Genomic DNA, 23,860 nt, shown 5'->3' with positions numbered 1-23,860 from the left:
TTAGGGGGGATTGAGATAGCAACAGAGGCTGGGCAATATAAGCAGACCCAGCCTCTGTCTGCGGATATCATTCTTAGAACCCCACCTCGGATTCTCTTTAAGGAAGCAAAAATAATGGAACAGAATAATAATCATAAATCAAACTTTCACTTTTTAATACTTGGTTGCAAATTCTTTGCAGTCAATTAAAGCCTGAAGTCTGATATGTATACACATCACCATACGCTGGGCTTCATCCCTGGTGATGCTCTGCCAGGCCTCTACTGCAACTGTCTTCAGTTCCTGCTTGTTCTTGGGGCATTTTCCCTTCAGTTTTGTCTTCAGCAAGTGAAATGCAGGCTCAGTGGGATTCAGGTCAGGTGATTGACTTGGCCATTGCATAACATTCCACTTCTTTCCCTTCAAAAACACTTTGGTTGCTTTTGCAGTATGCTTTGGGACATTGTCCATCTGCACTGTGAAGCGCCATTCAATGAGTTCTGAAGCATTTGGCTGAATATGAGCAGATAATATTGCTCAAAACACTTCTGAACTCATCCTGCTGCTTTTATCAGCAGTCACATCATCAATAAATAAAAGAGAACCAGTTACATTGGCAGCCATAGATGCCCACGCCATAGCACTACCACCACCATGCTTCAGTGATGAGGTGGTATGCTTTAGCTCATGAACAGTTCCTTTTCTTATCCATATTCTTCTCTTCCTGTCACTCTGGTACAAGTTGATCTTGGTCTCATTTGTCCATAGGATGTTGTTCCAGAACTGTGAAGGCTGTATTAGATGTCGTTTGGCAAACTCTAATCTGGCCTTTCTGTTTTTGAGGCTCACCAATGGTTTACATCTTATTTCATTTATTTATTGTATTTATAAAGTATCAACATATTACGCATCACCTCTGTATTCACTCTAGTGAAGTCTTCTCTTGGTTGTTGACTTTGATAAAAGCAGCAGGATAAATTCAGAAGTGTTTTGGTCAATATTATCTGCTGTCAGTCCATCCCGGACACACCCCAAACTGTCCCGCCCTGCTGTGATTGGGCATCGCAATTGGCGGCAGCGCTGATTGAATGGCATTCAACCTAGGTTCTCAACGTGTGGTACGCGTACCCCAGGGGGTACTTCTAATGGGTCCGGGGGTACTCAGGCTTGATATACTTAACCAACAGTAACTAATTTAGAGTTTTAGAAAATGATAAATCTTATTTAAACAACACCAAATGGGTGTTTTAGCTACGGTAATTAAAACCAATAGTAAATGCTTGGAAATTGTTAAAGGGATCCTGTACTGAGTACAATTATTTAAAATAAACACATGAGGTAACTTCAAATGAACATTACATAGTTACCTTGCCATCAGTTCCTCTCAGAAGCTCACCATTTTCTTCTGACAATAATCCCTTCCAGATCTGACAACATTTTGTCAGAATTGAAATATATCAGTTGCTGTCAGTTATAGCTGAGAGAGAACTGATGTGGCCAGTAATGTCCATGTTTCCCTACGGCTCAAGTGGGCGATGTTACAGTTTAACAGTGTGCTGACCAGGAAGCTGTTATGGGGTAATGGCCATTTTCAAAATGGAGGACGGAGAATTCCCTTGATTACAGTGGACAAACAGGTTGCGGGGGAGGAGAAAGAGATTGAGGAGTAGACTACATGGGAGGTAAGTATGACTTTTAGGTTTTCTTTAAGAACCAATTATCATGTACTACAATTAAATATATATTTGTCAAGGAGTACTTGTGATAATGTTTACTGTGCTAGGAGGTACTTGGTGAGTACAGGGTTTTAAATGGGCTGCATACCAATAAAATGTCAAGAAACACTGACATACATGATGCGGCGGGATGATGCCACCTGCTGGTAATGATAATAACAATAACGTGTGTGTCTGCATATGTGTCCTTGGTTACGTTTAAGGGTGTATGTATATATATATATATATATATATATATACATACAGAGGTTAATAGAATTTTGAAGTTGCTGATATACACAAACTGGAAGTCCTGAGGTGCCCCTCATTATCAGCCAGACACAAGTTTTATTAGTAAAGTTTATTCCACACAGATGCAGCTGATATCTGCTCATGCGTCAGACGACCTTTAATGCAATGTCAGGGGAGGATTTATTACAACAGGGAGCTTTATTATAACAAAAGCATAACCAATTTTCTGGTTAATAATCTTTCCAAATGATTTATGCGGATCTTGAATGGTAATTGTGCATCTCTGTGTGCTCTCAAGGCTGGGATATTACAGACCTTCAATAAAGTTTTATTCTGGTAAACAAAATGCTCGGAACAACGAGTGTCCAGCCAATGCCTGTGTGGGATATTGTTCAAGAGGGCAGCCTACTAAAGATTACAGTCACAAATTAGGCTGGGCTCTTCACGGCTCTCACCACTGACGTTCATGGCACCCAAAATGGATGTAGTCTAGTATGTCTAAGTATCCTACCTAATAATCCTCAAGTGTCCCTGCGTCCTGTCTGTGTGTCAGTGCTTTTGTGCTACTGCGCATGTCAAGCACTGACAGCCGTTGGGACAGGATGCAGGGCGGGCTGGCCAGCAGAGGGACGGGCAGGTGCGCGCATGCGACAGGCGGGTGCGCGCGGTGATGACAGACCTAGAGCCCGTTTTCAAACAGGCTCAGGTTACTATTGTCTAATAATCTAAAAACTGCTTCTGCACTCTATTAACGTGATCTTTTACCTCCCTGGAAAGGATGTAAATCTTCATTTGTCCTATTTTCAGGAAGGACAAGGTGTCCTTCTCGCAACACAAGGGTCTGATCCAGGGGATGTAGAGTTTGCCACCATACCAGAGACCCTAGACTGGAGGGGCCCACCAGGGGCTCTCTTTCCACCATTCTATTAGATCTTCATTGGTGCTATGCTGCTAATGATCACCTCTTTATGTGCTGTGAATAGTGGTAATCATTAATATACTGTTCCCCACCCCCTGCTTACACCTCTCTGACACTGTGGCTATCCTTGGCAGGTGTTTTGCCCTATATCAATTGTTATGTTTAGTGTTCTTAGGGGGACTCGCATTTGAGCCCAGAGCTCCTTAGCTACAGCACTAGTCTAATCTACTGGCCTGGCTCGGAACACATTATTCACAGCAATAAATATGTCATTTTTCAAAGGAACACTTAAAAGTAACCTAAGCTTTGTTAAAAAGTACAAAAATAAACTTAAGAGGAAATCCATGGAGCCAGAGAAGATATCGTTACCGGCATTGACGTCAGGCACATTGTAGGATAGCCTCATTTGTGGCTTCTAGCTTTATAGTTTAATGTATGACTGCAATACAGGTAGAACATAGACAACTGTCATCACAAGCCAATATGCCTCATTTAAAGGCTGTATTCACATGTGCAGCCTTTGCAAGGCTGTATTCACATGTGCAGTCCTTGTAAGGCTGTATTCACATGTGTAGTTATTGTTAGGCTGTATTCACATGTGCAGTCCTTGTAAGGCTGTATTCACATGTGAAGTCCTTGTAAGGCTGTATTCACATGTGCAGTCTTTGCAAGGCTGTATTCACATGTGCAGTCCTTGTAAGGCTGTATTCACATGTGCAGTCCTTGTAAGGCTGTATTCACATGTGTAGTTATTGTAAGGCTGTATTCACGTGTAGTTATTGTTAGGCTGTATTCACATGTATAGGATGCCTGCTGCCAGACTGCTAACCAACCAACCCAGTCACTGCCACAAAACACCAGTCCTGCACTCCCTTCACTGGCTACCTATAGAATGGAGGGTCCTATTCAAGATCGGCCTAATGACATTTAAATCCCTGAATAATCTGGGCCCTGGATACATGAAAGATTTGTTGCAGCTGCGTAGCAATCCCCGCATTCTCAGATCCACAGGTTCTAATAATGTAGTCATACCCAGAGTCCATTTGGAAACTTTTGGTCCCAGAGCCTTCTGTCATGCTGCCCCTACGTTTTGGAACTCCTTACCTCAACAGATCAGGACAGCTCCATCCCTGGACGTGTTTAAATCCAGACTGAATACCCACCTGTTCAGTCTGGCATTTGCAGAAATATAACTTTTGTTGTGTGAATACTTCATCCTACTACCAATTACTGAATCTGAGAGAGCCTAAGCGCTTTGAGTCCTATGGGAGAAAAGCGCTATAGAAATGTTATTGTATTGTATTGTATAATGAGAAGCTGTACCTACTTGAAATGTCAGTTGCTGTTGCAATTCGCTGTCACCTGGACTGAAATCATACGTCCTTTTCCTTTTGTCTCCGCTATAAAGCTGAAAGCCCCCATTTCTTTATTTCAGACATCTCACAGTTTTCCTACAGGCTTTCAGTGCTCTCTCAGCTTTAAAGCTGAATTTCAAAGACCACCAAGAAATCAGTTGTGTTCATATGTACTAGACCTGTGGTGATGTAAGGGGCTCCCCATTCTCTAAAGCCCCTCCAACATATCACTGAGATGCTTAGCGCTCAAAGTTGTCCTGACACAGGAAGGATTATGGAGATGGCAGACAATTCTAGTAAGAGACACTAGGAGGCGTGTCACATGTGCCTCTGGTGAATCCACACTTGTGAACATAAGAGACACTAGGGGGCGTGTCACATGTGCCTCTGGTGAATCCACACTTGTGAACATCCCACACAATTTTGTAGTCTTTCTTACGGCACCAGTAAAGCTGTCCATACACTGGTTGATGTGGCCAACAGATAGATCCCTCTAAGATCATTATTTACTCAGAGAGGGATCTATGTGATCGCATCGCTCCACACCCTACACACAGATTTCCCTGGGCTGTGCAGAGTGGAGCTGACACTCACCTGTCCACCGACACATATTTTCTCCACTGCCAGGCGCTCCTTCCTGTCTATTCTACCCCAGGCCGCCTGTGTCACATGATTAAATGCTAGAGGCCAAACACTAGAGCCCTTGGTACGTACTCTGTTACCACTAGAGGCCTCTAGTGTTTGTCTCATGACACAGACACACCAGGAGAGAAGAGGCAGGGATGGAGAGAAGACATGAGAGAAAGCATCAGTGGACAGGTGACAGTAAGCTCCGCTGCTGTGACAGTCATCCCAATAATTAACGCTGCTAGCAACCCAGTCCTTATCTGCTTTTCACCGATTGAATGATAGCTTCGGTTCTGGCAGAAAATCGATTGAACGTGAATGGTTTGCAGCATCGATTTCTAGCATATACAATCAAATGATCAAATCGCCTGGATATAGGTTTGACCCGTGTATAGCCACCTTAAAGCAGCCTTATCACTGCTCGCCGCTAGTCCTTGCCATCCCGGTGACTGCTGAGATTTTCCGCCTTGCTGGCTTGTACAAGTTATATATCTACTATTGTAGTAGAAGTTTTCCTTTTCAGTAGTGTAAATCCAGGTTTAACATGCTGTACGGTTAAGCAATACATCAATGGTTCAGTGATTACCCCTTGGCCAACTATAAAATGCAAGCACGACGTTTGGGCTTTGGAGAAGTTACTGAAGCTTCAATATCATCAGAGATTTTACACTCAGCTGAGCGCACAGAGACTGACAGTGCCAAGGCAATGTGTGCAGTGGATGTGCAGAGACTCAGCTATGAATAACCGCTAATCCACTGCTTCTATCCAGCACCTTGGCTGAGTGTCGGCTGCTTATTTCATTATAGAAAGCCCTAATCATCAGTGAAACCAATCATAAAAATGTTGGTTTGGTAGGACGGAAAGAAAAAAAAATAGATTTGTATCTGTCCTGGAAAATGGAAATTGGATAAAGAAAGCTGCTCAGAATCTTAGTTGTAATAGTAACTACCGTATGTTTAAAGCAAACCTGAAATTATATAATGAATTGTATGTGTAGTACGGATAATGAAAAAAACATTAGTAGCAAAGAAAAAATTCTTATTTTTATTTTCAGTTATATAGCTTCTTCTTCTTTTTTTTTTTTTTTTATAACATTGCGTCAGACTGTTACAGTTGTAGTTTTAAAACCACACTCTGTCTTTTAAGCTATAAACCAAAGCAGAAATAATTACCCTTTGAACATTGCTGCAGTAAAACCTTATCTTAAGCTGTCTCTCATTGTTTCTTGGCTGTTTAAAGGGAACCTAAACTGAGAAGGCTATGGATTTTTCCTATTAAAATAATACCAGTTGCCTGACTGTCCTGCTGATCCTGTGTCTCTAATACTTTTAGCCACAACCCCTGAACAAGCATGCAGATCAGGTGCTCTGACTGAAGTCAGACTGGAATAGCTGCATGCTTTTTCAGGTGTTTGATTCAGCCACTACTGCAGCCAGAGAGATCAGCAGGACTGACATGCAACTGGTATGGTATTGTTTAAAAGTAAACATCCATATCCACCTCAGTTAAAGAGGAGCTGTTAGGTATAAGGTCTCAGAGAAAATAAACACATATATCAGTAGCTAAAGATTGGCTGTACTCAGTAGCGTTCCTACAATAGGGCGCAGGGGGGCGTGGCGCACCGGGTGACAGCCAGCCAGGGGGGGGTGTCGCCACGACCTCCCATGCAGCCGCAGCAGAGGAAGAGCAGCGCTGGAAGGAGGGGTGACAGGGATAGCGGCGGGGAGGGGAGAAAGATCCCCCCCTCCCTCACCTGGGTCCCCTCCTTCCGCCTCTCTTCCCCTTCAAATGACAGCAGAGGCAGCGGGCAACTTAGAGTAAGGGCGGGCGGGCAGAGACGACTACTCACTTTACGTCTGGCTGCGTTCCAGCAGCTGGAACGCTGGGTCGCCGTCACATGCCTCTTCTCCGCCTCCAATGCTGTGACACGCATTGGAGGCGGAGAAGAGGCACGTGACGGCGACGGAGCGCTCCAGCTGCTGGAACGCAGCCAGACGTAAAGTGAGTAGTCGTCTCTGCCCGCCCGCCCTTACTCTAAGTTGCCCGCTGCCTCCGCTGTCATTTGAAGGGGAAGAGAGGTGGAAGGAGGGGACCCAGGTGAGGGAGGGGGGGGATCTTTCCCCCCTCCCCGCCGCTATCCCTGTCACCCCTCCTTCCAGCGCTGCTCTTCCCCTGCTGGAGCAGCTATACTGGGGGCAACTAAACTAGCTATACTGGGGGCAACTAAACTAGCTATACTGGGGGCATCTATACTAACTATACTGGGGGCAACTAAACTAGCTATTCTGGGTGCATCTATACTGGGGGCAACTATACTGGGGGCATCTATACTGGGGGCAACTATACTAGCTATACTGGGGGCAACTAAACTAGCTATACTGGGGGCATCTATACTAGCTATACTGGGGGCAACTATACTGGGGGCATCTATACTAGCTATACTGGGGGCAACTAAACTAGCTATACTGGGGGCATCTATACTAGCTATACTGGGGGCAGCTATACTAGCTATACTGGGGCAACTATACCAGCTATACTGGGGGCAACTATACTAGCTTTACTGGGGGCAGCTATACTAGCTATACTGGGGACAACTATACTGGGGGCAACTATACTAGCTATACTGGGGCAACTATACTGGGGACAACTAAACTAGCTATACTGGGGGCAACTAAACTAGCTATACTGGGGGCAACTATACTATCTATACTGGGGCAGCTCTGGGGGCAACTATACTATCTATACTGGGGGCAACTATACTAGCTTCACTGGGGCAGCTATACTGGGGGCAACTGTACTAGCTATACTGGGGGCAACTATACTAGCTAATACTTTAAATTACAGTTAGCTCCGCCCTCATGCGGTCATGACCACGCCCAATTTTTTGCCCGTTGTGGCCACACCCATTTTTAAGGGGGGTGGTGTCTTTTAATACCCAGCACCGGGTGACAAATGCCCTAGGTACGCCACTGGCTGTACTTACATTACATATGCATTTTACTGTCCATGTTTGTACTTCACAGAATTTTTATATAGTATATGCAGAGATTGATGCTCCTGACAGCTCATGGCAGGTTCCATGTTTTTCTGTCTTCTATGAAGCCAATTGTGTGGTCATGTCCTGCCTGCTTCCTGATCACAGAAAAGCTCGTACTGAATAACACAGTGTGCAGTGAATATTAATTAGCCATGTGGCTAGGAACAATAGCTGACTCCTGCAGTGTACTCTGCCCTGAGATTTATCAGTGCTACGCGCTGGACTGATTACAAGCTGCTGTAACGTCTCATTAGCAGCCGAGGGGAGGGCCCCAGAATGCTTTGCAGTATAGTATGCGGCTTGCGTCCTGCTTGGTCTAACAGCTTTGCTGATAAGCACACATCAAAGGTAAGAGAGATTTTTATCTTCACTAATGCCTTTTTGGCTTCCTTCTAAACTGTTTAACACAGGAGAATAGAGGTTTAAATTAGCTTCTGCAGCCTGACAGTTACTCTTTAAAGTTTCCTTTAAAGCGGACCCAAACCAAACGTTTTTTTAATTCAAAATATTTAGTTGCACCACTCTGACACATACAAAGATAAATAAACACTCCTTCAAGCCTATGAGCATTTCAGTGCATGCGTTTCACCCTTCTCTTTTCATAACTAGGATTATACAGGTGGCAGCCATTACTTCTGAGCATAGTAGGAGGTTTTAGATCATGGGTGTGTTTGTCATCAGCTACCCTCCCTCACAGTGGCGTCGTCTTTGTGAAATCTCATACAAGCTGAGATCACCTCCCCTGTGACATCATCAGTAGCAACCTGTGTTTTGTTTTTTATCTCCTCCACCAGTCTGCCGGATTCTGTCCCGGCAATATGAAAGGAATGGAGAGGTTCCTCCAATAAATGTAAAAGATTTTATATTTGTCATCATGCAGCTGAAAAAAGGCTGCTATTTATTATTATAATTTAGAAGATAGATTTTATTTCTGAAATCTTGTATTTTTAATTTAAGTCCACTTTAAGTGCTTCAGAAAACAGGACTGTCATTGTGGGTCAGAAGATTTTTTTTTTTTTTTTTTTCACTCTCCTTGTACTGGTATTGCTTAAAAGGAAATACATATGGCAGCCTCCATATTCTTCTCACTTCAGTTGTCCTTTAACTTCACCTGGTACTAAAAACTTATCATGAACGGCGCCGGTGCAAAATGCTTATGCCACCCTCCCCCCCCCCCCCCCAAAAAGTAAAACAAAATAAAACACCCGTTCCCTGAATACTATACTAAACTTGGCATAACCACACCCCACTTGCCCACACCCTGGTGGTACTCTATATGTTGTTCTTCTCTTCAAACCTATCATATCCCCTTGATGCTAACTAATATTACCCCCAACCTAACTTACAACCCCCTTGTGCTACATAATACTACACAGATTCTCACACAACCAATACCCAGGGCTGGGCTGAGGCAGAGGTGAGAAAGGCTCCAGCCTCAGGGCGCAGTGTAGGAGGGGACGCATAACTCACTCAGCTGTCATTCCCCTATTGTGTTTGTAGCAGAGAGAAATAAGAAAAAGGGATACATGGCAGTGACTGCAAGCCAGATAACTAGAGATTAAGGTGTTGGGTGCCCTGGGGCGCTTCTTAGGGGATGGTAGGGATGGAGGTGCGCACTTTGGTGTCTCAGCCTTGGGTGCTGGAGGACCTTGTCCTGGCTCTGCCAATAACCCCCACACCCATTCCCTCTGTGTCTACCATTCCTCTTCCCTCCAAAACTAAAACTAAACGTAAACCCCCTTACATACTAACCTCCAGAATCAGAAGTCTGATGTTTCAGAGGATTAGATGAGCACCGCGACAGAAACATCAGCGCCAGGGATGTCTAGCCAAGACTGCAGTCACATATGTTGTCTCAGCTCAGCACAGTGGGCCTGCTCTGATCACTGAGCCTACATTTCATGGCACAAGGCTTGGCGCTCCATTCATGTGAATGGAATGGTTCTGGCATCTGACTTTTCTCCTCGCTGAAGTAGTTGCTTTGTTGGGCTTTCCATGAATAATTAAACGTTCTCTGCAAAGCCACATAGAACATTCTTGTGCTTCAATAACGGAATTGTTCACTATGCCTGTTTACAGTTTCAAATGCTAAAGCAGGAGAAGGGCATTCTCTACATAGTGAAATGCATATTATGCCAATTTAAATCTGTATTTTCTTTTTGGCATCACCCACCGATCATCACACTGCTGAGGCTGCTGAAATGCATGGTCATCTTCTGCCACTCATCTACCCCTTACATGACACAGTTAGTGGATGGGAAGTGTAGCCTGGCAGTCCTGGGCTACGCCCTGCATACCACAGATTGTGTCATGAGATGGATGGGACAGGCAGTAGTGAAGGGGGATAAGGCTGCATCAAGATTGAGAAGAGTGGCACAGTGTCCATGTAGCACAGATATGCTGTACCACCATGGAGGCCTGCAGCAGATAAAACCGGCGTAGGACCGTTAAAAATGGTGCGGCCATAGGTGCCAATTGTAAAAGCCGTGATTAGCACCAAGGAAGTTAAATTATGGTGTCCATATCACCATAATTTAACTTCCCTACCGCTAATCGTGGCTTTTACTATTGCCACCTATGGCTGCAGCAAGTAGCTAAAATTAGGCAGGGAGGTTAGGGTTAGGCAGGGGGTAGTCAAGGTTAGGCATGGGGGTGGAGTGGTTAGGGTTAGGCAGCGGGGGTGGAGTGGTTAGGGTTAGGCATGGGGGTGGTTAGGATTAGACAGCAGGGGTGGAGTGGTTAGGGTTAGGCATGGGGGTGGAGTGGTTAGGGTTAGGCAGGGGGTAGTTAAGGTTAGGCATGGGGGTGGAGTGGTTAGGATTAGGCAGCGGGGGTGGAGTGGTTAGGGTTAGGCAGCGGGGGTGTAGTGGTTAGGAAGCGGGGATGGAGTGGTTAGGGTTAGGCACCTGGGGAATCTTAGGGCTAGGCATAGGTAGAGGGAGGGTTCAGTGTGAGATCAGGCAGGGGTGTAGTTATACATTACCTGGTCCCAGCTCCTCTGCTTACTATTTAGTTTGTAGCTGTCCTGCAACCAGCCAATCATCCTGTAGCTTCAGTCCATGCATGGTGATTGGCTGGCTGCTGGACTCCTGCAAACTAACCAGGAAGCACATCTACATGGACACTGTGCCACTCTGGCATTGTGTGAACTAATCTTGATGCAGCCTTATTTACCCCCCCTTCACTACTGCCTGTCCCAACCATCTCATGACACACTCGGTGGCATGCAGGGGCTGACCCAGGACTGCCATGCTGTTCCTCTGATCCACTGTGTCATGTGGGGGGCAGATAAGGCTGAGTGGCAGAAGGTAATATATAATAATGCTAGATGATGGTATTGACATATTGTTACTAACGTTACTTAACGTTAAAGAAATGTCCTAAAATGTTACATAACTTTAGTAACAAGATGTCATTACCGGCATCTCCCTGCACCATTTTTTTTGCAGCGCTATTTTTACATGTATGCCCATGGTGGCACGGGATAAGTGGCAACATGTTTGCTTTCCACAAAATCGTGCAGTTTGGGTTTGTGTGTTGCAGAAACGCAAGTACAAACCCAGACATGGTGGAGACAAACATAAGTAAGCCACGGGTCCATTCTGCATGTTCATTGGTTCGCACTCTGGGAAAAATAAAATATAACAATGTTTGCATTGAAGCCAGCATTAAATGGTAAAATGTAAATTTTTCCTGAAAATCTCATCTCAGGTTCCATACTTACCTGGGGCTTCCTTAAGCCTCCTCGAGGCCTCCTGGTCTCTTGCGTCTCTCCGGGTGGCTCCTGCCCCCCACAATACTGCCCGGTAGTCTTGCCGGGATGGCGAGAGACAGAGTGGCCTCAAGGGAGCTTAAGGAAGCCCCAGGTAAGTTTGGAACCTGAGATGTCTTTCATTCACTTTTAAGCAAACCTGAAGTGAGAAATCGCTTCAGGTTTGATACTTACCTCAAAGGAAGGAAAGTTCTGGATAGCACAGAGCCTTCTCGTGCCTTGTCACTCCAATGTTGTCCACCGGTAAAGTTGCTATGTCAAATAGTTCTTCTCAACTGCTTGCGTCTCTGAGTAGCTCTGAGGACAAGTACATCACTACTGCACATGTGAGTTTCTGAATTTACGAAAGCGCAGAAGCAACACCCATTCATGGAACCATTTTGGGACGCGAGTAGATCTGAAGAGCTGCTCGACCAAGGAGGTTAAATAGCTTTACCGGCGGACAGCACTGTAGAGGAACCAGAAGGTTCTATACTGTCCAGAGCATTCACTCTAAGTATCAAACAGGTTTACTCTACTAATGTGTCAGATGTGTCACACATGCAGAATACGCATACACAGGTGACTTTCTTCATGCGATTGAATTTGTATTGTTATCTGCGCAGGTACCTGCAGGATCGGATGGGCGTACTACTGTACCGGAGGAGGAGCTGCTGCTGCAATGCTGATCTGCACATGGCTGTCGTGTTTTTCTGGGAAGAAGCAAAAGCAATATCCGTATTAATGGCACAAGAGGCTTATTGAACTTGGAGGAGCAAGATTGCTTTCTGGGAACTGATTTTTGGCACTTCATACCAAAACTGCCACCATCATGGACATTAAGCCTGCAGACACTTCAGTCTAATTCTCTGCCTGAAATGTTGTCTCCAGTGGGTAAAATGCAGTGTGTGGCGATGAACTGGCCCTAAGCATATATATCTGCAAGTGCATAGAACCTGTTAGGTTCTTCAGACAGGGGCGTAGCTAGGGGTGGGCGGGGTAGGACAAGTGCCCCCGGGCGCTGGGTCCCTAGGGGCGCCCAGCGGTGACCTGTGTTTTTTTTTTATTTATTTACCTGGTTACTACCACTGGGGACACCTATAGACCTGGTTACCTATACTGGGGGCACCTATTTTGGGGAAACTGCTGCCAGATTAACTGTATTTTTGGGGAACCGCTGCTGCCAGATTAAGTGTATTTTGGGGAACAGCTGCCAGATTATATGTATGTTGGGGGAACCACTGCTGCCAGATTGTGTCTATTTTGGGGCAACCATTGTCAAATATCTGTATTTTGGAGGAACCTCTGCCAAATTACACGTATTTTTGGTGAAATGCTGTCAGATTACATGTATTTTGGGGGGAAACACTATGGCAGAGCTCAAACTTCCCTGCCAGACCTTTTACACCACTGCTAAGGTCATGTATATTTGGCCCCACCCATTACCATGCCGACGCCCCTTTTTTGACCTTACAGGGCGCATTAATAGTCTTTGTCCCCGGGCGCTGGAAACCCTAGCTACGCCTCTGTCTTCAGAGCATAGTTAACGGTCATTTACAGGAACAGACGACTGTTTTCAACAAAAGGAAGGGCTAATAATTCATAGTCTTTTCTCATGTATTCCTCAAGCATTGTGTGAGGTCCAGGCCCCCATCCGAAGCAGACATTGCAGAAAGAGATCGTTAAGGAATCTACTACTGTAGAGACCTATTCAGTATTATGAGTACCTGTGGAAGCGCATCCCCTAAATTTAGCGATGATGGGCAGATTCTTTCTCTGATACAATCTGAGTAGCGAGAGATCTGTCAGCTGCCCTTACACCGCAGAGCAATTCCCAATCGATTTTAGAATTAAATCTGCTGGGGATCGGCCAAGTCCACTGCACCCGCTGCTGCCCCCAGTGTCAAAATGTGCCCCCCCTGTGTGCATTTATACATTACCTATTCAGCGGTGCCCATCCATCTTCCGCATCCCGCACCTCCATTTGCACTTCACATGCCGCCGGTGTTTGGCACATGTTATGTCACAAACGTGCCATGCTCTATAAGCCGGCGGCGTGTGAGGTGCACATGGAAGCGGAAGAAGTATAAGATGGATGGGCACCACTTGGTGGGCTACATAGGACAAATAATGTCTAAATGCATACACAGGGCCACATTTATACACTAGGGGGAACAGCGCCGGGGGTTCCATTGTGTTCATTCGGCCCAATGTCGGTCTCCGTTACCGTCATGCACCCAATCAACCACAACGGCCTAACATCTTGCAGCTTGTCCAATCGATACATGCGGCCAATTTCAGCCAAAAATTGGTTGCAACATCAATCGAGCATGCTGTTGGCAGTGCCAATTCGATAATAATTATCTTATCTTATTGAACCAGAGGCCAGGAAATACGCAATGCTAAAGAGAAGATACTTTATTCATCTTATTGAACTCAATACATTAGTTAGGTAACTGTTTAAGTTCCCATGTGACTTAGCTTTCCTCTTACTCTGTTGTATCCTTTGGCTCCTGTGGAATTCAGTCTAGCTGCTAAAAGTAGCAGAGGGTAAATCACGTCAATCAGATAATAATTGTTCCTTGGAAGCCATTCTCCCTGTGTAAAATAACGTGAAATCTATCGAGGTTTACTTTCTGGAGAACTCTATCTCCAGTCTTTGTATCGCTTCTGTGTTGGCTATTCCCTCCCAATATTCGAGGCGATTCATACTCAGTATTATTTTTCCATTGTTGCAATTATTTTTGTGTAATATTTTAGTTGGACCAATAATCTCCATTTATACCAACTTCTGTTACATGTACTGTATATGCACCTATAGGAACATATATCGCATTGCTATGTTGTTGACATTTAATTTTATCTTACAGTTTTTGTGTATACTTACAGACTGCAAATTTACATAGCACAATTGTTTTATGTGGTCATGTGATGCAGTAAGCTGACATTTTATGGGTGGAACCTCACCAGTCTTATTTTATTAAATAATCTTTTACTCACATAAACTGCTTATTTTCACACGGGCTTATACAAGGGTCTTGTAGAAAAGGGGGTGGACAGGAGGAGGGCTGATGTTGTTCAAAGCAGCCAATCATATTGCAGCTCTGATCACTGGAATATGATTAGTTATTTTGAGCAAACCCTCCACCTTTCTATCTCTTTGTTTTCATAGAATAGACATGGTCAGAATCATACTTTGTGATTTAATTATCATGCAGTTTTTATGCTGTTTATTATCATTTTAAACAGAAAAAAATACAAGGTAAGGTTTGTATTAAATACTATGTAAATATATAAGGTTCTTTTACTTATGATTTGTAGATTAAAAATAAAGTGCATATGGTACTTTTTTAATGAGCTTGCTTTTATTTGCCTTTTATTGACTGGCACACAACTTCTGTGGCTTTCTTGAAGTGTACCTGAGGTGGTTTTTAAAGTAAAATAAATGGGCACAGAGGCATGTCCCCATCTGATAAACGTGGCTCTGTGTACCCTCTGCTGTTAGGTGAGGTTGGTATAGCGCTCCAAAGGGTAGGGGCAGCATGACAGAATGGTTCCAAAACTTTTGACATAGACTCTGGGAATGACCAAATTATTAGATCCTGTTGATCTGGGGCTGTGGGAGGAGTTGAGAAAGTTGAAAGCTTTCCTGTCCTATACATTTGAGGGTAAATGCAGTTTTTGTTTTGTCTTAAGTTTTGTTAAACATATGGGCTATTAATATTAGGTAATATGGATAGGACCCTACTTTTTGACATGGCATCTTGACTGATTATTACAACATTTTAATTTAACATATATTGAAGAAAAAACATGCCTCATAAGGGGTGATGTAGACCCCAACAAGAAAATACTTTAATATTTCTAGTGTAAACAGGAACAGAGGCGCCAAAAGGGTAAAAGCAATACTTAAAAAGTTTTAAAATTATGCTTTAGGAGGCAGTGGTGGACTTACCTCCTGCAAGTAGACACAACAGGCTGTGTATTCAGAAAAAAATCAATTTATTGGTACACTCCAGGGGGTAGTTGCAACTACCCCCTGGAGTGTACCAATAAATTGATTTTTTTTCTGAATACACAGCCTGTTGTGTCTACTTGCAGGAGGTAAGTTCACCACTGCCTCCTAAAGCATAATTTTAAAACTTTTTAAGTATTGCTTTTACCCTTTTGGCGCCTCTGTTCCTGTTTACACTATATCTAATATCCACCCTTGGTGGAGGGGGATACCCCATCTTCTTCCTGTCTACAGAGAGCGACTTCTTATTCCTGAGTGAGGACAGGACAATCTCCTCACCTGCCTTTACAGTGGTTGCCTGAAGGTAACCCTGGTTTGTGAGTATATCACTGTACTCTTATTCATATAACCCACTGCCATAACCTACTACACTATATTTGGCTCTCGGTTCTTCTCTTTGCATTTAATATTTCTAGGCTCAAAAAGACATTGCATCACAGCTTAAAGGATACCCGAAGTGACGTGTGACATGATGAGATAGACATGGATATGTACAGTGCCTAGCACAAAAATAACTATGCTGTGTTCCTTTTTTTCTTTCTCTGCCTGAAAGAGTTAAATATTAGGTATGTAAGTGGCTGACTCAGTCCTGACACAGACAGGAAGTGACTACAGTGTGACCCTCACTGATAAGAAATTCCAACTATAAAACCCTTTCCTAGCAGAAAATGGCTTCTGAGAGCAGGAAAGAGATAACAAGGGTCAATAGTTCATAGATTTTAGCTCTGGCATACTTCATTGAATGTGTCATTGAGCAAAAACAATAAAACAGTTAAAATTTAAAAAGTATATTTAAACATAAAATAAAAATGTGGAATATCTTAAAGTGAATGTTTACCAAGTTAAAAATAAAAAAGTCAGATACTCACCTAAGGAGAGGAAAGGCTCGGTCCTAATGAGCCTTCCCTCTCCTCTCCCGGTGCCCGGTCCCACGCAGGATCCCCCGTGGCAGTATTCGACCAGTTCGGTCAAATACTGCCACTTCCGCAGCCGAAGGGAGCTTTCGGAAGCCTTAGGGAGCACTCGGGCTCCCGAAGACGGGCCGCTCCATACTACGCATGCGCGAGTGCCCTCTATGACGCACTCGCGCGTGCGTAGTATGGAGCGGCCCGTCTTCGGAAGCCCGAGTGCTCCCGAAGACCTCCGAAGTCCCTGCGGCGGCGGACGCGTACGGGGGAGCCAGCGCAGCACCGAGGGCACCAGGAGAGGAGAGGGAAGGCTCATTAGGACCGAGCCTTCCCTCTCCTTAGGTGAGTATCTGACTTTTTTATTTTTAAATTGGTAAACACTGGCTTTAAAAAGTCATTTTTAGGAGAAGGAAGATAGATACAATCGTTTATTTCATTAGTTTATTTTCGCTTTGGGTGTCCTTTAAAACCCCTAATATAGGCTATGTGTCATATAACATTTACAGTATTTCAAAAGGAGAGAGACAACGTTTTGTGTGTTTGGAAATGGGACTTGGGCACATGATTAGAGGGCTTGAGTAGAAGTATTAACATTTTTACATATTTTAATTGTAGTGCCATGAACTGGCCTGTTTTTTCCATTTTTCAATACTAATAATAACAATGCCTTTTCCCTTACCTTTTCTATTTTAGTTCTATCCGCATTATATAACCTCTAACTCTGTGGTAGCTTTCATCTGTAGTATCTACCTCATTTTTCCCCCAATTGCCATGTGACAACCTCAGAATATTTCTACACAGGTCTCCAACTCGGGATCCCAGAAACCGCTATAAGCCCCGAGTGTACGGCGCAAGCCGGTATTCACCTTTATGGGACTTGGCAGGAACATGATGCCCAATTTAAAATAATGAAGATCAAGTATTGCCATCCTCTGCCTTGTAGCTGTTTACTTGCAAGTCTCCTCAGTGTCACTTGTGCAGGCCCGGCTGGCTGTGTGGTTTGCAGGAGTGACATCTCACTACAGAAGATTCTATCTCGCTGTGTTTTATTCGGATTGTTATAGAATAATAACGCTGTCAGTAATCATCAGGCTACAGGAAACCATGTGACTCTCAGCTTGTCACTCAGGAAACCGTTCCTGGAATAAGAACCTCTGGTAACAGCGCTGTAACATGGCCCAGTATTGGCTAGCCTTGTGGTCAAGCTCAGCTTTTATTGTGATAATTGGCCCACGGGCAGGATAATGAGCACTTGCAAGTTTTTACAGGTGGTTATTAAACCACACAAGGATTTCTACAGCATATTGGCTTCAATTCGTAAAGCATTAGTACTGCATGTGGTAATGCAGAGAAACAGCTTATGTTACCAAATCTTTTGTAAAATGTCAATTCATCAAGGCTGTTACTGCATGGCAAGCTGAAATTACTGAGCAGTGAGGTAAATTACCGACTTGTGCGGTAAATAACTCAACGTGACGTAAATGTCCATTCACAAAGATCAGAGCATGTGGTAAAGCCAAGAGGAATTTTAAGACCTGTTCTGATGTGTTGGAAACTAGCTTCAGCATGCAATACCACATGACAGACTGAGCAGAGAGGCAATAGGAAGAGCCCTTCTTGCTACTGTCTCAATTGATGCTGACATGTTCAAGGGAGGAACAAGTTTCTCTACCCCCCCCAGACAGCAGTGAAGAGAGCCGGCACAAAAGAGATTTCTCCTGCAGCCCTTTAGACAGTAACCCTTTAGACTCCTGTTTGAAGATGCCGAGGAGCAACTAGTGAAGTCATATAAGCATGGCATGTTTGATGTTTCTTGAGAGGTCATCTAAACACAGGCTATTAAATAAAATGCTAAAACAGGCTAATAGACAGATTCAGAGGGAATAGGAGGGATTGTGTAGATCTAAGACGCTGGGGATGCCTTTTACTATGGTGAAGCTGTCACAGCACATAAGTGGGAGAACATCACAGTAACAGAACAGACACCTTCTGCACAGCTGTTCTACTCTTTACCAAACTTCTTTGTGAATTGAAGCCATGTTCTTCAGTTACTGCTTCTACCGCACCTGTGAAAATCTTTATGAATTAGGAAAAAAGTCTAAAATACTAAATGCAGTATTTTACTGACCTAATTTTTTTTAAATCTAACAGCCCTTTATGAATTGAAACCAATGTGGTTTATGATTGCTTGCTAAGGGCTTGTTCACACTAAGGGCGCTTTTGGTTTTTATAAGCGCCGGCGATTTTTTTTAAATCGCCCTAAAAGTGCTTGTGCAATGATTCTCTATGAGAGTGTTCACATCTGAGCGGTTCCATTCCGATCCGCTCACCAAAGTGCTGCATGTACCATTTTTCTCAATGGCAGGTATAGGGAAATCGCAAAGCGCTTGAAAAGGCGCTTTGTATAGTGATTTCCCGAGTGCTTTTACATTGTATTTACTTTTTTCCAGGTCAAAGAGTTCACTTCCCGACTTGCGTCAGGAAGTGAAAAAACAAATCGCTCTGCAACAGCGCTTAGAAAAGCGCTGTAAAAAAAAAAACTACCGCACAGGTAAGCGTCGGGGGCGCTAAAAAAAAATCACTCACAAAATCGCAAGCGTTTGCGATTTCAGGCCCATACACACGGGCTACAACTGTTGCTGGAAACACATGGCGCGCGCATGTTGCGGTGACAGATCCTCCATGTGTATGAGGCACGCGCAAGGAACTGTTGCTAATCAGAGCTGTCTCCAGGCGATTGACTTGGCCAATCGCCGGCAACAGCTGTTGCAGGAACCGTCGCTAGTCTCAAGTCGATGCGGTCGTGTGTATGCTAGTTTCTAGTAACTCTTGTGAGTCCGACAGTTCATTGAACCTGCGACAGAAGTTGCTGAGCAACAGTTTCCGCTATGTTGCAGACAGCTTGTTGCCGCGTGTATACAATCGTTGCTTGTATACAACTGTTGTTGCTGGAGACTTTCAACTGTTGCTTGTCTCCATGCAACTGCAGACATCCGTACCTCGTGTGTATGATGTGAACAAGGACTTACTGTTCCTTTGTCTTCGTGGAAAAGTAAATCAGCGCTTCACACTGTGTGACCCACACGGTGCCATCTGCCAAATTTAAGAGCAATTCCAGAACAGGTCTTGGCTTTCTTATGGTCAGTAAAAGCACGGATTACAGCTAATGCCAGAACTCAGGTTTGTGGAATGTAGCATAGGCCTAGGTAAATGCTAGAGAGACAGCAAGTTGGCTTTTGTTTCAGCACTTTTCAGGTGTTTTCCTCATTTATGTCTTAGGTAAGAAAAATACTATTTCCATAAAAGCTGTCTTTTTATTTATTTATTTATTTTTTGCTACCTCCCACTGATGCCAGACTCCTGATTCCTTGACTGGCATAATGCTGCTGAGTTTACCTTGTTCAGTGGTGGAATGGTAATTAATTGTGTAGGGTCATCAAGCCAGTGGATGAGAAGAATGAAGAACAGAAGGAATGACCCTGCCTCGGAGAACTCATGAAGAAGCATGTGATCAGTTTGATCAGATGATCAGCAGATTTGTAAGGTTCTGATTTGCTGTGATGTTTTCCTTGTGTAAAGCATAATAATGACCAGCAAATCAGAGCTATAGCAGCGCCCAGCTCAGCCGCCAAGCACCAATTCGCATTGTATACCCGATAGAACGTGGAGGAACTGCTGTAGCGGGAAATAGTAATCTGTCTTCATAAAAGTAGGCAATGTTCGCAGTTGCAGTGAAGCATGCATTTTGTGTACTGTATGAGTCATGCCCCACTTGTAACCTACAATCAGGGCCAGGCCGAGGCAGAGGCGAGAGAGGCTCCAGCCTCAGGGCGCAGTGTAAAAGGGAGTGCACAACTGACTCAGCTATCATTCCCCTATTGTGTTTGAAGCAGAGAGAAATAAGAAACGGGGATACATGGCAGTGACCAAGCCAGATAACTAGAGATTAAGGTGTTGGGGGCCCTGGGGCACCTCTTAGTCTAATAGCAATCAGTGCGTGACGGCTGGGGTGGGAGGGATGGAGGGGCACTTCGGTGTCCCAGCCTTGGGTGCTGGATGACCTTGTCCCGGCTCTGCCTACAATACGACTTTTCCCATCTGTTGCTTTGTGACCCTGTTTGTAAACTAGCTACTGTGGCATAAACATGCACGAAACATAAAGAAACACATGGGAATTCTAAAAATTAGTGTGCGAAAATATGCATGTGAACACACACACCCCTGACCTTCATGCTACATAGAGGTGGTAAAATTGGTCAGTGATTGGCCAATCAAAATTGGATGTGTACCAGGCTATTAGAGGGAGAGGATCAGCAGGACAGCCATGTATTATTATTATTTAGTATGTACACTCACCTAAAGTATTATTAGGAACACCTGTTCAATTTCTCATTAATGCAATTATCTAATCAACCAATCACATTGCAGTTGGTTCAATGCATTTAGGGGTGTGGTCCTGGTCAAGACAATCTCCTGAACTTCAAACTGAATGTCAGAATGGGAAAGAAAGGGGATTTAAGCAATTCTAAACGTGGCATGGTTGTTGGTGCCAGACGAGCCGGTCTGAGTATTTCACAATCTGCTCAGTTACTGGGATTTTCATGCACAACCATTTCTAGGGTTTACAAAGAATGGTGTGAAAAGGGAAAAACATCCAGTATGCGGCAGTCCTGTGGGCGAAAATGCCTTGTTGATGCTAGAGGTCAGAGGAGAATGGGCCGACTTATTTAAGCTGATAGAAGAGTAATGTTGGCTGGAATAACCACTCGTTACAACCAAGGTATTCAGCAAAGCATTTGTGAAGCAACAACATGCACAACTTTGAGGCGGATGGGCTACAACTCATCTCCACCACAAATAGGAAAAAGAGGCTACAATTTGCATGAGCTCACCAAAATTTGACAGTTGAAGACTGGAAAAATGTTGCCTGGTCTGATGAGTCTCGATAGAGTCAGAATTTGGCGTAAACAGAATGAGAACATGGATCCACCATGCCTTGTAATGGTGTGGGGGATGTTTTCTTGGCACACTTTAGGCCCCTTAGTGCCAATTGGGCATCGTTTAAATGCCACGGGCTACCTGAGCATTGTTTTTGACCATGTTCTTCCCTTCATGACCACCATGTACCCATCCTCTGATGGCTACTTCCAGCAGGATAATGCACCACGTCACAAAGCTTGAATCATTTCAAATTGGTTTCTTAATCATGACCAGGGCCGGATTACCGACCAGGCAACAAAAGCAGTCACTTGGGGCCCCATTCATAGTCAAAGGGGCCCCATCAGCACATAAACCAGCCCTCGCCATCCTGTTAGCGGTGGCTGGATGGTATAATGGTTAAAGGGACTCTGAGCAGTGCAGTAACTATGGAACGATGCATATCATTTTTAAGCTCTCTTTCTCCTCTTTCCAATGATATATAAACCATGCCCTATGCCTTTTAATTTTCACTATTTTCGCGATCGGAATCGTGGCCCCTGCAATTTTGATCGCAAAAATAGCGAAAACTAAAAGGCGTAGGGTGGCAGTTTATCTATCATTGGAGAGAGGAGAAAGAGAGCTTCAAAATGATATGCATCTTTCCATAGTTACATTGTATTACACAGGACGACTTTTCTCCAAAGTCGGCAGCTCGATTCAGCACAATGCAATGAAATATAAAGAACCCAGGGGGATATAATTACAAACATCATGCTGGTAGGTGTGAGGATGTAATTAATTAGTTGTGGGTATGCTTAAAGGCATACCCACAGGCACTGCTCGGAGTCCCTTTAAGGCAGGGGTCTCAAACTCGCGGCCCGCGAGCCATTTGCGGCCCTCGATACAATATTTTGTGGCCCTCGCTGGCAAAAGCTTCCTTATAGTTCGCTTCAGTGCTCCCAAGTAATCCGCCGCATCCCCGCCACTAAACAATGGCTGCAGAGCCCCCAATTTGCCCGGGGGGCAATCCGCCGGCATTTTCTGGAAGGGGCAGAGCTTTCAGCTTCAGCTCTGCCCCTCCTGACGTCAATCGCCGCCTCTCCCCGCCCCTCTCTGTGAAGGAAGAGTGAGAGGGGCGGGCAGAGACAGCGATGCGCCGCGATTGTGAAATTCCTTATGCGGCCCAGCCTCATCCTGACTTTGCCTCCTGCGGCCCCCAGATAAATTGAGTTTGAGACCCCTGCTTTAAGGGCTCTGCCTCTGACATAGGAGACCAGGGTTCGAAATCTCGGCTCTGCCTGTTCAGTAAGCCAGCACCTATTCAGTAGGAGACCTTAGGCAAGTCTCTCTAACACTGATACTGCCTATAGGGCGCGTCCAAGTGGCTGCAGCTCTGGCGCTTTGCGTCCGCCAGGAGAAAAGCGCAATATAAATGTTATTTGTCTTGTCTTGTCTTGTCAAATGATGCCGTGCACTGCTGATTGTCTTCAGAGCCAGGCTCTCCTCCTAGGTCCCCCTCCTGCTACTGTGCACTCTGCCACTGCCCACTCCTCCCTCCCTTCCCACAGAGAACCACAGCTGCAGCAAGAATGATAGCAGCAGATGGCAAACACTCACTCAACTATCCATAATCCATGCGATAGAGAGCCCGTCATCTGAAACCCATCTGTCTCTTCTACAGTGCAGCCGCTTGCTCTGAACTTCCTGATTCTCAAATCAGACAGGAAGTAGGAAGTAGTAATAGTAGTAGTAAGAGAGCGGCAGCACTCTAGAGGAGACAGATGGGCTCCGGATGACGGGACCTCTATTGCTTGGATCGCAATAGGTGAAAGTGAGTCATCTGGTGCTGTCATTCTCCCCCGCTGCGGCTGCCTTCTCTGCTCGACTATTGTATTCACTGGGATGGAGGCTGCATGGTGGCTGTCTAGTTTGGGAGGAAATCGGTTGTTCGGTGGTGGGGGTGGTTATGTAATTCTGTCTGGGGAACGGCTTCCGGTTTGGCGGTGTCCAGAGCTTTCTGCTATTGCCATGCTGGAGATGCAGGGGGAAAGTGCTGCTGCTGTGATATCTGGCGCCCTCTTCACAGGGGTGCCCCAGCCCCTGAGTGCAAATGTCCCAGCCATTCATCTCTCACTCTGCATTTTGCCGCTGCTATTCCCTGCATTGTGCACCCGTAGAGGAAAGCGGGCTGTTGCCCATAGCAACCAGTATCTAGGCTGCCCCGGTGTGTGCGTCATGTTGCTGTGCAGCTGCATCTTCTGATTCTATTACGACATGATGGGGGGCACAAATCAGTTACTTTGCTTAGGGCCCCATTTAGCCTTAATCCGGCTCTGATCATGACAATGAGTTCACTGTACTAAAATGGCCCCCACAGTCAC

General features: G+C 44.8%; 1 protein-coding gene across 1 annotated transcript in view; it reads left to right on the top strand.

Moving 5' to 3' along the window:
- LHFPL6 (LHFPL tetraspan subfamily member 6) overlaps positions 1-14,967 on the top strand; it is a 201,384-nt gene extending 186,417 nt beyond the window's left edge. Inside the window, exon 4 of the mRNA XM_068267108.1 lies at positions 12,263-14,967. Within this exon, the coding sequence (XP_068123209.1) occupies positions 12,263-12,381 (119 nt within the window). The 3' untranslated portion in view covers positions 12,382-14,967. The remainder of the gene's footprint in view (positions 1-12,262) is intronic.
- Positions 14,968-23,860: the final 8,893 nt, after the last annotated feature.

The sequence above is a fragment of the Hyperolius riggenbachi genome, chromosome 2 (assembly GCF_040937935.1).
Source record: "Hyperolius riggenbachi isolate aHypRig1 chromosome 2, aHypRig1.pri, whole genome shotgun sequence".
Taxonomy (NCBI): Eukaryota; Metazoa; Chordata; class Amphibia; order Anura; family Hyperoliidae; genus Hyperolius; species Hyperolius riggenbachi.
The sequence above is the reverse complement of the archived record's forward strand: the minus strand, read 5'-3'. Positions and strand labels throughout refer to the sequence as shown.